This window comes from Sorghum bicolor, chromosome 3 (assembly GCF_000003195.3).
Source record: "Sorghum bicolor cultivar BTx623 chromosome 3, Sorghum_bicolor_NCBIv3, whole genome shotgun sequence".
In the NCBI taxonomy this organism is placed as follows: Eukaryota; Viridiplantae; Streptophyta; class Magnoliopsida; order Poales; family Poaceae; genus Sorghum; species Sorghum bicolor.
In genome coordinates, this window is record NC_012872.2 from 3,591,700 (window position 1) to 3,605,960 (window position 14,261).

The 14,261-nt window shown below is 41.3% G+C and overlaps 2 protein-coding genes across 2 annotated transcripts; one reads left to right on the forward strand and one right to left on the reverse strand.

Moving 5' to 3' along the window:
• LOC8084374 (FACT complex subunit SSRP1) lies at positions 650–7,630 on the reverse strand. The gene is made up of 16 exons (XM_002457172.2): positions 7,440–7,630; positions 6,102–6,287; positions 5,185–5,290; positions 4,950–5,086; positions 4,499–4,582; positions 4,322–4,413; positions 4,128–4,236; positions 3,942–4,028; positions 3,737–3,829; positions 2,368–2,565; positions 2,140–2,291; positions 1,899–2,052; positions 1,705–1,803; positions 1,457–1,624; positions 1,242–1,320; positions 650–1,090 (listed from the first exon to the last, which is right to left on the reverse strand). Exons 1-16 carry the CDS (start codon positions 7,491–7,493, stop codon positions 969–971), a joined length of 1,920 nt encoding a protein of 639 aa, XP_002457217.1. The 5' UTR covers positions 7,494–7,630; the 3' UTR covers positions 650–968.
• On the forward strand, positions 7,794–11,120 carry LOC8084375 (phosducin-like protein 3). The gene is made up of 4 exons (XM_002454996.2): positions 7,794–8,130; positions 8,440–8,583; positions 9,773–9,981; positions 10,569–11,120. The coding sequence occupies exons 1-4, from the start codon at positions 7,889–7,891 to the stop codon at positions 10,724–10,726; spliced, it is 753 nt and encodes a 250-aa protein (XP_002455041.1). The 5' UTR covers positions 7,794–7,888; the 3' UTR covers positions 10,727–11,120.

Below are 14,261 nucleotides of genomic sequence, written 5' to 3' on the forward strand. Positions count from 1 at the left end.
CATAGAGTAACTAGGCTTAAAAAATTCGTCTCGCGATTCTCAACTAAACTGTGTAATTAGTTTAGTTTTTTATCTACATTTAATGTTCCATGCATGTGTCCAAAGATTCGATGGGATGGATGAAAAATTTTTGGGTGGGGAACTAAACAGGGCCTAAATCCAGTAGGGACACGACTCGTCGACTCCTTAATGCTACCACACTGCGGTGCGGAAGCATGCTGCCCGACGCTGGTGCCTGCCGTCGCTGAAGCCACCGTAGACCAATGCGCCAAGGTACACTCCGGCCACCAACCAGCCCTGCGAGTGCGGAACCAGCATCGTATCCCTGTAGCTGTAGCCGGCCCCGGTGCAGTACGGTGCAGCATCGTATCATGACGCCTGCCGCCCTGTGGCAGGTACGGTGCAGCGCCGTCGCCGCCGGGGCGTCTTCCTGCCCCTATTTCCCTGGAGGCGCACGAGGTGACTCTTGCCAAAAGTGGCCTTGTTTGGTTTTCAAAAAATTTTAACATTTTCGGTGACATCAAATCCCTGGAGGCTAGGATTGCTATACCGCTCTTTCCTAGGGAGCTTGTGTCCCTTGCGATGGCGGGCACCGCGTGTTTTGATCTGTTGGGATTTTCACCGACGAGATCAGGCAAAACAGCCATCATCAATAGATCAATTTTCGTCCCTTGGGGAAAAATAAAGAAGCTTCAACACAAATACCATGTCTCATAAACCACGTATGTTGGTTTTTCCACAAAAGTCACTAGACTCTACACTCATACAATCTTTTGCCCTGCAGAGGTACGCTACAAGAAACCCCCTCTTTACTGTCAGCAATGCTGGAGGCAAACTACTAGTGCCGGCACCGTAGGGCGCGCGCACACGCATGCTAGCAATTTCACCTAGCGGCAACAGTTGCCGACGTAATAATAGTACATGCCACTAGAATTTCATTCAGTGCCACCATCTCCAAGAGCTTGAATCTAGTCAGACTCGTTGCCAGAATCCACATCAGCTGTAGCTTCACCACGATAGACGGCAGACTCTTTTTCATAACGTTTCTTGTCGACCTGGGCCTGCTGGATGTAAGGCTGCTTCTCTTCGCCTGCTCATGACAAGGAACGTGGGAACCGTAAGCACACAGCTTTTGTTTTAGCTGTAAACATGATGACAACATTGCAAAATTTGCCTCGCAGATGAAACAGTGCTGATACTATTATTCGAACAATATAATGGAGAGTGGTCTAGAATATTACTTGACATCTTTTGCCACATCTCCCCAAGCTTCTTTGCAATCTCAGTCGTCGGCAAATCTGGGTTGCTGCTCTTCATGTTCTGCATCATCAAAAATAAACTTTAAACTTCTGTTCAGTATCAGTTTCTAGTGTGGGACGGTTTCTGCTCTACCCTCGATGTCACAAAATATCTAAACGACCTAAAATGCTGGGAATTATTAACCAAAGCAACTTACTCCTCGTTCAGCCATTGAGAAATACATGAACGGTGTCATTGCTCTTTTGGGGGCATTAGGATCTTTTTTCTTCTTTGCCTTTTTCTTCTCATGCCCTTCGTCATCCCTGGCCTTAGGCTTCCTTTTCTGAACTGGCTTTGAACTGCTTGCTTCCTTCTTGGATGATTTCTGTGGAGAAAAACAACTGCATATTAAAACATGGCTTCAGGCTTGCTACAGGTCTACAACAACAATAAATTTAAAAATACCTCTTTTTCACCACCACTATCACTAGCATCTGAATCCTCATCACCCGAGTCATCAGTAGGAGATCCACTATCATCCTTATCTGCAACAAAATCTTCATCCTACAGTGAATATAAATAATAAGTACATAGAAGGGCTCAGTAATAAGATTATTAGAGAAGGCAGCATCAAGTAACATAACAACAAGGCAGCATACCTCTTCATCACTTTCATCATCCCCAGCCTGATTCTTAATACGCTCTAGATGTGGATCAACAGCATCATCATCAGTGTCTCGTAGAACATCTGTAACTACACCACTTGCACCTTGACCATCTCCTCCAAGGTTCATTATTTTAATGTTCTTTCCACTAAAAAAATGTCAAAAATAAGGATAGGAAAACTTAAGTTTCTGTATAACATGAAAGATGATGAAGGCAATAAAAGGGACAACATACTTGATGAAGTTGAAGAGGTTGTGGTACTCATTCCTTTGAATATTTCTGAAGAGATGCTCTTGGTCATTTTTCAGTTTGACAAGGAGGTCAAAATAGTGAAATGATATACTGGCACCCCCAGCACCATGACGTTCAAATTCAACAAACTCAATCTGCATTGAGAATGTAATAAACAGCAGTTACTACGAATGGATACTGAGAGTTCCTACCACAAATATAAACTGATACCTCCTCATGAAGAATGAGTGTAGGTGGCTTTGGCAAGAAGAAGAAACCCTTTTCAAGTGGATATAACAGTCCATCTTCAGCTTTGAGTGATGATTTAACTGCATATCCATCTTGGCAACTTCTGAAAGAACCTGGCCTTGTGACTTTAGCACCAGATAGACCACGGAGGACTTTGGTAAATACCTCATGTATTAGACCCTATGGATATATTGAGAACAATGTAAGAAAAAGGAATAAGTTAAGTGTAGTTACCAGCAAGTATAGATTGCATCTTGTTAAAAGAAATTAAAAAAAGAAGACATGAGAGTTGCATAGAACTAGCTACTGACATAGTCCAATAAATGGAAGATTGCCTAAATGCAAAATTTTCAAGGATTTCTAAAACTTAAGCTCTACATCTTCATACTTGCAAACATCAGCATACATTATTCTTTTAGATTAGAAAAATAAAGAAGGTGAAAAACCATGGAGCCTTAGTTGACCATGAAGAGGAAAAAATTAGCTGCCCACTAAATTACCACAAAAAGCATGCAATATTGTATAAAATCAGCACATGTATTGACTTAAGATCACAGAAATTCAGACTATCAATGTTCAATCTTTTTTGTATAATTATAGCAGCACATACTACAACCATCCCCTGAAAACCCAAACGTATCTACAATATTATGGTTTAGCCTTCTGCAAGGAGAAGCAGAACATTACAATTTATCCCAACTGATATTGTCTCTCATAATGCCCAACAAATTCAGATCATAAATTGCATGGATGAGCATGAAAAAACATTAGTATTCAGTTTGTCAATATACATCTATTTTAATATTAGAAGTCCTAGTAAATTAGATCAACTATCTCAATGTGGAGAGTAGTAGGTATTAAAATAGTTCTTTTCTCAAATTATGAAAATATAATGGAGAATACTGAACATGGAATTAAGGAGACAGCACACTGTTGCACAGTCCCTTGATAACAGAAGATGGGCGCAAAATATTAAAGGAATTCTCACTGTCCAGGTTATAATGAAGTATCTGCAGATTTGGATAGGATACATATCAAAAGAGTAATTAAGTGTTTAGCTCAGCCTAACTTCATGTATCAGCTTCAAATCGAAAACACATTTGGCAAAGGGCAAAGGCATAGCACAATTATTAAGAAACCATAGAAGGCAAGATGCATTATGCTAATGGAAAAAGCTCGCAGGTGACCACAATATCTCTCAACAGGATACACAATGCTTGAGATGGAGTTCGCCATACTCAGAAATTTTGTTTCGACATGTTAATTTTATTTTAGAAATATGATTTGGTCTTCAACTGGAATGGATCAAGTCAATAAGTAAACAGTATTCTTTCAAATTAACAGACACCACCTTGTAAGATTCCTCAAGCCTGTCCTTGTATTTGTCAACCAACAGCTCTTTACTCAATGCCAGGTCTCTTTCAACTACTGCCTCTGTCTCAAACTATTAAGAGATAAGAGAACAAATTAGTGGATCTATTCAAAACAAATCCTGAAATGAAGTGGTAATATAACTATAACCAACTAAACATTATGAAAGAATTGCAGTGGAATACCTGAATAACAATGTGAGGATACAATGTTTGTCCTTTACGGATTGGTGGATCAAGAGTGATAACAACAAATGTATGAGGATTGTTTGACTGCAAAGCTCAACCATGCAATTGGTTTAGTTACATGTCAGAGTGTAATATTATGCACAACAATAAAGCACAGCTCAACATAGGATACAAGAACAGAACCTTTGGCAAAAGAAAGAGGCGAACGATGCTGCTGTATTGGATTTTGAAATCATTAGCTTGTCCTTGGAGTCGCAGAAATGACAGATGAAGCTCAACACTATAACGTCCTCTGTATTGCCAAAACAAAGAATCGTTAGCTTTTTAAGCTCAACAATCTTGTGTTTCTCATAAGGTAAATGGTTCATATTGTCCACCTTGGTGTAAGAATCGCAATTCCGTCAAATGTGACAACTGGTTCTTCAGAAGAACCAACATCAGCAAATTTCAATATAGTCTCCCATAAAATCTACAGAAAATAGATAGGTTTTCATTAGTTAGTATTTTGCAACTTCAATGTGCTTCATTTAAACAGTCTTACTGAGTGAGCTTACGTGAGCTGGAGGGCGATTCTCATCCCCAACAAACTGAGTATTCGAAGTAGGCACATGAAAACTTAAATCCATGAGGGAGTCTTTCTGCAACCATGAGGGATTAAAATGTTAGCACAGTACTGTTGGAATACAAGTGAATTGCCCACCTCTCCCCATCAGCTTAAGCTTTTGGGTTGAACTGGTTGGTGCATGCAACTCAATATGGTATCAAAGCCAGAGGTCTTGAGTTCGAATCCTGGTTAGCGCAATTAAATTAAATAATTGCTGCTCGACGTTTGAGGCCTGAGGGAGCCTCCACGTGAGGGGGAGTGTTGGAATATAAGTGAATTGCCCACCTCTCCCCATCAGCTTAAGCTTTTGGGTTGAACTGGTTGGTGCATGCAACTCAATAAGTACTATGGCAATGCAGGAAATGTGAGTGGATCCACTACAACTACTGTCCACTACAAACCTCATTGGCTCCAGTAGTATCATCAACATGAAGCTCTAAGAGAACATCTGTTTTTCCTTGCATCTGGGTTTGTGCAACATCTGCTAGGGATACTTCAAATGCTTGCTTTGAACCAACCATAAAGGTTAGCATGTTTCCTACAGAGGCAAGGGTAACAAACATTAAAAACAAACTGAACATATGTTAAAAGGGGTCCCATGTTAAAATAATAAAAGGTAAAGGTCAACCAAATTACCATCTATATCAATCCCTCCCCAATTGTGGCCACTAACAGAAAGCTGTTTTTCATCTGGTGTGACACCCATATTCTTTTGTATGAAGTTGGTCAAGCTGCTCACATCCTATGCAAGAAAGGCAAAGATCAAATATTTTCGTCAGGTAACAATAAGAGAAATATATTAATCTCATCATTCATCTTTACTGAAAAATCAAAGCATACTCTCAGAAATGACTGACAATATTTCAAGACAACCAAATCCAAAGAAAATCTGATAATCCAAATATAATTTTGAATTTTCCATCATTGAATAAAACTGCATACAGAATCATGAACACTATTCCTTCAAATATTATCTATAGGTAAGTCTTAACTACATAATAGATACAGTATGTACAAAAGACAGCATATTCTGCAAGACTTGTTTAAGACAGGCATACCAACTACCAAGTGGCATGAAAGAATATAGTAATTGTTCACCTTAATTTGAACAAGAGTAGTTTGCTTTAGTGGATATAAAGATCGAACTGCTCAAGGTTTAACCAACACATGAAGAACATATAGCAAAATAAGATATCACATATAAATTCAGTTTCACAGCAGAGTAACTTGGGCAAACTGCAGCATTTTCTTTTTCCATGATCTAATTCATATTAAAAGCAATATTCATTATAATCATATGCCATATTAAGATAGAAAATTTGGTCAGGAATGTGCATTTCCAAAATTCTAACTAGACAAAGTTAGTGCTACTTTTAACTGTATAAGTTTTGCATCAACAAATATATCCTAATTTTACTGAGAAATGTATCCAGATTCAAGTGTTCTAAATACACAGTTCTCCAGATGCAGCAGCCTCTTTATTTCCAATGCCAACACCATTAATAAACTACATAACATTAAAGGCACGCACGGGGTGGGTGGGGTGGGGGAACCTGTTCACGGAAGCCAATAAATCGGTAGAACAGGCCATCCTTAATCCTGACTCCAAGCTGATATGCTCTGGGGACTTTCATCCAAGTAACTGCGGTTACATCAGCTTTGTCAATCTCAATGGTCTTTCCTCCACCTTGTCTCTTCCATGCAAGTCCACCAGAATACACTTTAAACTGACCAGGGTTCTGCACAGGTGCAAGGGTCATGACAACATGTTAATATTCTATACGTTCACAAAAAGTAATAAATCATATACCATTCAAGAGCAACAAACAGCCAAACATAGGTGCAGAAACAGTAATAGATCTTGAACGGAAGGAATGCAAAACGTTTAGTCTCAAGGATACATAAGTATAGGTATAATAACAAAAATGGTCAGGCGTCAGATAAGATTATTACTAGATCATTTTCCAATGCATGAGTTGTGAGAGTGTTCAGGCCTTGTTTAGTTCCCAAAAAATTTTGCAAAATTTTTCAGATTCCCCATCACATCGAATCTTTAGACGCATGCATAGAGTATTAAATATAGACGAAAATAAAAACTAATTGCACAGTTTAGTCGGAATTGACGAGACGAATCTTTTGAGCCTAGTTAGTCTATGATTGGACAATATTTGTCAAATACAAACGAAATTGCTACAGTGTCAATTTTGCAAAATTTTTAGAAACTAAACAAGGCCAATGTGCTATAGGATCTAGGTTAGGGCAAGCATTGTTTTGTACATTTAGATAAGTTCACAAAGATATCGACAACATGGCAAACGTTAATTGTGTCAATGGAAACACGATAATTTGATAAGCACAGAGAGAGTGTGCTTTCTTTTGGCGATTGGCGTACAGGGAAGGGGAGGCCTACAAGGCATCATGTTGTATTGTATTCTTCTTGTAAGCTTCAAAAAAACGGAGAAGAGATTTGTAATTACTAGTAGATATAGGCGTCCTTGTATTCTGCAGCTGTCGAGCCTAGAAAACACTCTAGCCCCCAAACCCACCATACGAATCCAAGGTTTCACATGAAAACCTCGGCACAAATTGGCCAAACCCAGGCCACAACAACGAAATCCAACAAGTTAGAATGAGGAAACGCCCCCAACCAAGCACCTGAGTCAACCAAGTGGACCAGAAAAACAAAAGAAAGCGAAATTTGGCCTAAAATACGGCACAAACCCTAAAAGCCAACCAATATACAGCCGCAGCTAATCGTCGGGGGGCAAATGGGCTAACCAGTTAAAATCACTAGCTTATCAGAAGTTCGCCAGCCACGACATCATCTCGCGATATCCTATTTCCGGACCAAACCCTAGAATCGACCAAGCGGCGGCGGAGGAGCAGCTTACCGTGCCACCGCGCCCCCCGAGGAGGATATTGTTGAAGTGGTGGCCGCCCGTCATCTCCGCCGACGCGGCACCAGCGGCCGACTGCTTGCTATCTCCCGCGCGCCGCCTCTACTCGAGCTCCGCTTCTCCGGCGAGGCCAAGTCGAGGGGCGCAGCTTGCTTCGCTGCGGCTCTGCGGTGCGGAGGCGGTAGAGGGGGGCGCGCGGCGCAGCGAAGTCTGTTTTTATATAGAGCCGCAGCGAAATTGGTTGCCATCTCACCGACGCGGGGGTCCTACCTGTAAGAAGGCGCTCCGGTAGAGGACCCTGGAAGTGGGCCCCGCACGTCAGGCGTGTTTCTTGTTCTCCCTTCTCGTCCCTTCCCTTCCCTACACTTCTCCATTCCCCTCGCGGTTTTGCGCATCCCCTGCCTCTCCCTCCGTCTCTCTCTCTGCGCTCCTGGTGCTCAGCCATGGCGGACTACCACTTCGTGTACAAGGACGTGGAGGGGAGGAGCACAGAGTGGGACGACATCCAGCGCCGCCTCGGGAACCTGCCTCCGAAGCCGGAGCCCTTCAAGCCGCCGCCCTTCGCCCCCAAGGTCGACGCCGACGAGCAGCCCAAGTCAAAGGAATGGCTCGACGAGCGCGAGCCCGAAGAGCTCGAGGAACTCGAGGACGACCTGGACGACGACCGCTTCCTCGAGCAGTACAGGTAGGGCCTCTCCGTAGGCTCGATCCGGTCTGCAGTCTGATTGCTGATCCGTGATGCTGTCTTTTCCCCGTCTGTTGTTAGATGCATCTTAAGAAGCTTTAGTGCCTGCCGCGTTTGATTGATCTGATCTGACTAGCGTGGTTAACTGGTATAATTGGTGTGCTTCTGATAGGAATCTCATGTCTATGTATTGTTTGATCCGGATTCCTCGCAGTAGTTCTGGACTTTGGTTTATTCAATGCGTTTTGTGATTCGTTTGGTACAAGTGGGAATTGATTGTGAAGATTTGGTGTAATTCGATGCCTGCAGGAAGATGAGGCTTGCAGAGCTGAGGGAGGCCGCAAAAGCCGCGCGATTTGGTAGTATAGTTCCCATCACTGGCTCAGACTTCGTGCGGGAGGTGTCTCAGGCACCATCAGATGTTTGGGTTGTGGTCTTCCTCTACAAGGATGGGTAACTCTTTCTTCACAGTTTACTGCATCCTTTTGCATGTTATGTCAATGATTATGCATGGGACAACAATTCTAGGGTTTATTTTGTATGATTCGACCAAATAGCTCTGGAACCAGATTGAACTAAATTCAGACTTTGACTGCAATTTATTTAGTTGTGTTGGTTTTCTATAGAAAGTTGCCTGAAAAGACTAGGCAACTATGAAATTTGACTATGGTTGGCTGGATATAGGAATTCTGATACTTGTGTTGTGCGCCATTGGCTCGTAGCCAGACATTTTATTGCTGTGAAATAGGTCTCAGCAGCTCGTACCTTCGATATATATGATCTGTGAACATGCTTTCTTTTTTCTTGTCGAACGTGCTGGAGAGTTGCATGTCATTTCATTGATAGATAGAAAAACTGGTCTGAGTACAAACTGATTCCACGGCTCGGTTAGGGTTTTTTTTGGCATGAACACAACCATTTAAACAATACGTGCAGCCCCTTTACTCAGCTCGCTGGTCTAGAAATGTGCTTAATCGCTTGCCTCTTGGATTACTGCCGAGACCAACGGTGTGATTCCATCAAATATACATTGGTTTCTTTGTTTCCATAGAGTCCATGCCAGGAAGAGCACCCGTGAATTGAGGCCCTTCCTCGCCACCTTTGGATCCCTATGTGTTGCCTTGCAGCACCATGTTCGGAAGCTGTTGTGCACGGATGGTGCTAGTGATTGTAGGCTCTGAGCAGTGGACCAAACCTGGCGGGAGAAGACTCAGGTTGACATGAGGTGCTCAATTCCTTCCTCCTGGGTCGCAAAGTGGGTTGCAAGATGAGTGCATTAGACTGTGATGTGCCAGTCTATCCGCCGCCCAGCATCTATTGTGCCCCGCAAAGCGGCACCCAAGAATTGGCAATTCTTGGATTTAGTGGACATTTTCCTGTTGATTTGTCCACCGCTTTAACCTGTAATATAATTAATTGATTGTCATGCTGCAGTTTTTCAGCATCGATGACCTTCCATGAAATTATTGCTCTTTTCTGTGTGATATTTTACTGCTTCCATGTGTTGCTTGCATCAAAATTGTACATATAGGATATCTGAATTCATTGGAATGTAATGAGCTCCATACCTGATCTGATGTATGAAGCAAGATGTTCTTTAGTAAATTGTGGCGCTTATCGAATTCTATAAATCTGATGACAGGATACCTGAATGTGGATTGCTTCAGAATTGTTTGGAGGAATTGGCTACAAGATACCCAGCGACAAAGTTTGTTAAAATTATCTCCACAGACTGCATCCCCAACTACCCAGATAGGAATGTTCCTACAATACTGGTGTATAACAACAGTGCTGTCAAAGGGACTTATGTTGGTTTGCAGAAGTTTGGTGGAAAGAGATGCACACCTGAATGTAAGTTACTACTCGTATACTGCAAATATTCAGTATCTGCTTTTCCAGTTAGTTGATTGATTCAAGTTGCTCCAATTCTATGGGCTGCTGATTGGTCTTTTTTGAGCTCACACCTGTAAATTTATGAATGGCATATTGGCCTATGCCATTTAGCCCCCACAATCCGCTTCCTTTTGGATATACCACCTGAACTTCCTTAACTAAAGCAAAATATTGACCTTCAGGTGATAATTTTTTTTAAAAAAAAAATCAATAGTAAACAATTCATTATGACCTGCATGCCTTAGTGCATACACTCCCCAGATCCAATTTTGATTTGTCTGTGTTGTTTCATGTGTCAAATATTTCGATGGTGTTTGTCTAAAATAGCAGCATGCTGGTTCCCAGTTATACATTAGTCTTAGGCATTTGTCTGCATATCATTGATCCTTTTCTGTAATAAGAAATTAGAGAATAATCTTTCACATTTAGATTACACTAAATTATGGAAGCTTTCCTTTACGTCAACATCGTTCCAGAAATTCTTTTCCCAGCGATATACATGGGTTTCATCTATTTTCGCTAAGTCACTGTTATGTTCCTTTCAGCTGTTGCATTAGCCCTTTGCCAGTCAGACCCGGTACTGAATGATGGACATGGTGGCAGCGATTCATCTCGGGACAATGTCATCGAAGGTGTTCGCAGGAAGTTCATAGAGAAGGTTGTGGCACAGCATGAAGAGCGGGAAGAAGAGGATAGTGACTAAGCTTATACTTTTTGTGTTAGTTTCCCTCAGCTGGCAGATCCAATTTGGTTCCAATGTTTACTGATCTTATATGTGATTTTGATCTTATATGTGATTTTGTGGGTGAAATTTGCCAGAGTTTTCTGGTTACCTTGTTGTGTGGGTGAAGCTTTTAACAGTTCAGGGATCTTATTGCCTGGTTTTGCAGTTAGAGATGTGTGAATCATAACTATATGGGCCAGCAAAGTCTTTGTGTTAGTAACCTTTAAGCTGTAACATAGCTCCATTATCTTGTTTAAGAGATCAGAGATTATTAGTGCACTTGTATAGCATGACCCAAACCTTTGAATCCATAGTATTTCACTATCCTGAACATTTCTCGACACAAAACATTATAAGTTATCTAATTTGTGTATATGCATCTTTATGATCCTTTGTGAATGAATTAGTTAAAAGTGCAATTTGCGGATCCTGCAAACCCACGAGGGGTTCGTAGCCAGGCTTCCCGGAAACGAGAGGGCGTATGTGGCTTCCACTGTGCACCGAATAAAACCTGCCTTCAGCGTCCACCCACTCCTTCACGCGTCGCTGCTCTCTCGCTCTCTACCTGTGCTTTTTTTTTTATATAATGTAGACCTGCTTAAATTTGCTTCCATGGAGAGTCAAACCTAGGTGCTATTGAGGTACTCTAACCACTAGGCTAGAGGCCCTTTCGCCTCTCTACCTGTGCCTTCGTGGCTTTTGAATGGTCGATTTTTTTCTAGATCTAGGTGGTGGCGAATCTAGCCGGAGAAACGACCTAGGGCGGATTATACTATAAAATTTTAGTTAGGCCTTGTTTAGATGCGAAATGTTTTTGGATTTCGCTACTGTAGCACTTTCGTTTGTTTGTGGCAAATATTTTCCAATTATAGACTAATTAGGATCAAAAGATTTATCTCGTGATTTACAGACAAAATGTGTAATTAGTTTTTATTTTCGTCTATATTTAATGCTTTATGCATGTGCCGCAAGATTCAATGTGATGGGCAATCTTGAAAACTTTTTGATTTTTGGGGTGAACTAAACAAGGCCTTAACCAATGAATCGGTAATCAAATTCTATGACTAATGACTTATAGGGCTTCTTGGACAGTGGAATCTGACAATACCTAGTTTTTTATAGGGCTTCTTCGATAGAGGAATTAAAGTTGCCTGCCTAATCATAACGCTTTTTGGATAATGGAATTGAAGTTGCTTGTGGACGCTTCTGTACGCTGGCTGCAGGGTGTAAGTTGGACTTCTATACAGGCAGACCCATGATACTCTCTCCTGTCTACATCTCTGCCTCATCTCGACTCGAACAGAACGCGAGCAGCACTACCGTCGTCATCTACTCGTCTTCAACCTCGGGTCCAAGGGTGGGGAAAGGGTGCCCGGCCACAGGGACCTAGGGCGGACGCCCTAGCTCGCCCTATTGGTGGCTCCGCCTCTGCTAGGTGGTGCATGTCGTAGGCGGTCCTTATTTTTCATGCTCATGCACCGACGGCCATACTAATAAGCTTTGCATTGGAATCAGGCAACCAAACACACTTCATATTTAACACAAACCTTCCGTTTCTTGAAGAGAACCATGAAAACTCTACAAAATACACTTATGAGTTTTTTGATAAAAAAAGAAGTGAAACGATGCACACGTCTAGTGCATCTACATTGTTATAAAAATTAGATAAATCACGAGATGAATTTTTTGAGCCTACTTAGTTCATGATTAAATAATATTTACTAAATAAAAACAAAAATACTACCATACTCAAACAAAAAAAATCCGGAACGCCTAACTGGAGGTGCTGCGTGCTGCCAGCGATGGCTTCAGAGCATCAAGTCACTCAGCATGAATTTCAGGGGGCGAAAAAATCGGTCAGCATGAGTTTCAGGGGGAAAAAGTCGGTCAGCAGGCTGGGACGCCGGGATCAACAATTGGGCCGGACCCTGTCGCTGCTCCGTGGGCTGCCGGCCTAGTATTGGCACTCCCCCAAACCATCGTGGTACCGTGACCACGTTCTGCGGGAATTTGCAGGGTGGGCCATGCGTGAGCGTGTTCAGCGGGCCGGCCCAAGCGCCACCTGCGGAGACATGATGAGTGCAGATAGAATTTTTGCACCACCTTGCCAACTTAGAATAAGCCAACTCAATTTAAAAGCGAGAGTACCATTGGTTGGTAGTTTCTTAGTACAGCCTGTTTAGTACAGCTGTGAGCTGTTTTTTTTCTTTTGCTAATACTTATTTTTAAAATAGCTTCAGCTTCATGGGTGAAGCTGATTTTTTTTCTTCTCTCACAAAGACATGAGTTGAGATGAAGCTAAGAAAAATAGTTTATTGCAGCTCTCTCCCTCATTTCTCACTCTCTCATCTATGTATGAAGTAGTTGGTGAAGCTATTGTACCGAACACTTTTTCCAAAACAGCTCAGCTTCATCTAAAAAATTGCTCATAAAACTATTTTCTAATAAAACAGTTTTACTAGTGAAGTTGAGCTGTGACAAACAAGCCCTTAATAAGTTAATATACTACTACATGATTCTTGTGCTGCAAGGCTTGTTTAGGCCGGGTGGCTTGGTTTAGGCTCCCTCATTAGGTTGAGCTTGACCGCTGTTGGCCCTACTCAAACTTTTGAGCACCAATTTTTTTGCTCACAATTGAAATCCTATCGTACTAGTATTTTGTTTATAGAAATCCTACCGCTCTTTTTTCTTTGTATATAAAATCCTGTAGCACCAAATTTTGTTTTGACGAATTTTTCCTTCAAAATTCTTTTGCTTTGTGAAATGAAACTATATGATTCTTTTCTCTTGAGAATCGTTATAATTGGGTCGACTTTTGGATAGATTCCAATCCTTGACCATTACAGGGTTCTTTTTTTGCATCAATAAGGCACATTGTGAATCGAATGAAGAAATTATCACAACAAATCAATTAATGACCCAAATTTTTGTTTGAATTTCTCATAATTTGAAATTTAAATTTTAGAAATGTTCAAATAATTAAACTCGTATAGGCGCATGCCAAAGTTGTGGACCTCGATGAGATCTACAAATTTGTAGTTGACAACTTCTTCATTTGAATTCATTATGCTCCTAGAATTATATAATTTTTTAGTTAATAACTTTTTGAATTGAAATTATTTACTATCAAACTGTGCAATTAGTTATTATTTTTATCTATATTTAATGCTCCATACATGCACCGCAAGATTCGATATAACGGAGAATTTAAAGTGTTTTGCAAAATCTTGTGGGAACTAATAAACAAGGCTTAAGCCTTGTGTTGCTGTTTTTTTGACGAAACTGGAGGGACAAAGCCCCTGCAGGAATTTTATTAAGCAAAAAAAGAAGGAATACAGAGCTAGCTAGAGCTAGAGCATGTATTCTTGTTCGATTGGCCTGAGTGGCGACAACTCAGGCAATAGAATTATTGGTCTGCTATTGTGGAAGTTCAAGGACGACGTCTACAACGTGCTTCTCACTAAATGGTTGTCTGTCAGAGTTAAAAAATTCAGTTGTTCAGGCCTTGTTTAGT

Excerpts from the sequence above, each read along its gene's own strand:
- LOC8084374 (XM_002457172.2), bottom strand. The coding sequence starts at position 7,493 with ATGACGGGCGGCCACCACTTCAACAATATCCTCCTCGGGGGGCGCGGT. Across the intron at positions 3,830-3,941 it reads ATCCTCACATTGTTATTCAG|TTTGAGACAGAGGCAGTAGT; the intron begins GTATTCCACTGC and ends ATCTCTTAATAG. Across the intron at positions 1,321-1,456 it reads TCTCAATGGCTGAACGAGGA|AACATGAAGAGCAGCAACCC; the intron begins GTAAGTTGCTTT and ends TTGATGATGCAG.
- LOC8084375 (XM_002454996.2), top strand. The coding sequence starts at position 7,889 with ATGGCGGACTACCACTTCGTGTACAAGGACGTGGAGGGGAGGAGCACA. Across the intron at positions 8,131-8,439 it reads CGCTTCCTCGAGCAGTACAG|GAAGATGAGGCTTGCAGAGC; the intron begins GTAGGGCCTCTC and ends CGATGCCTGCAG. Across the intron at positions 8,584-9,772 it reads GTCTTCCTCTACAAGGATGG|GATACCTGAATGTGGATTGC; the intron begins GTAACTCTTTCT and ends ATCTGATGACAG.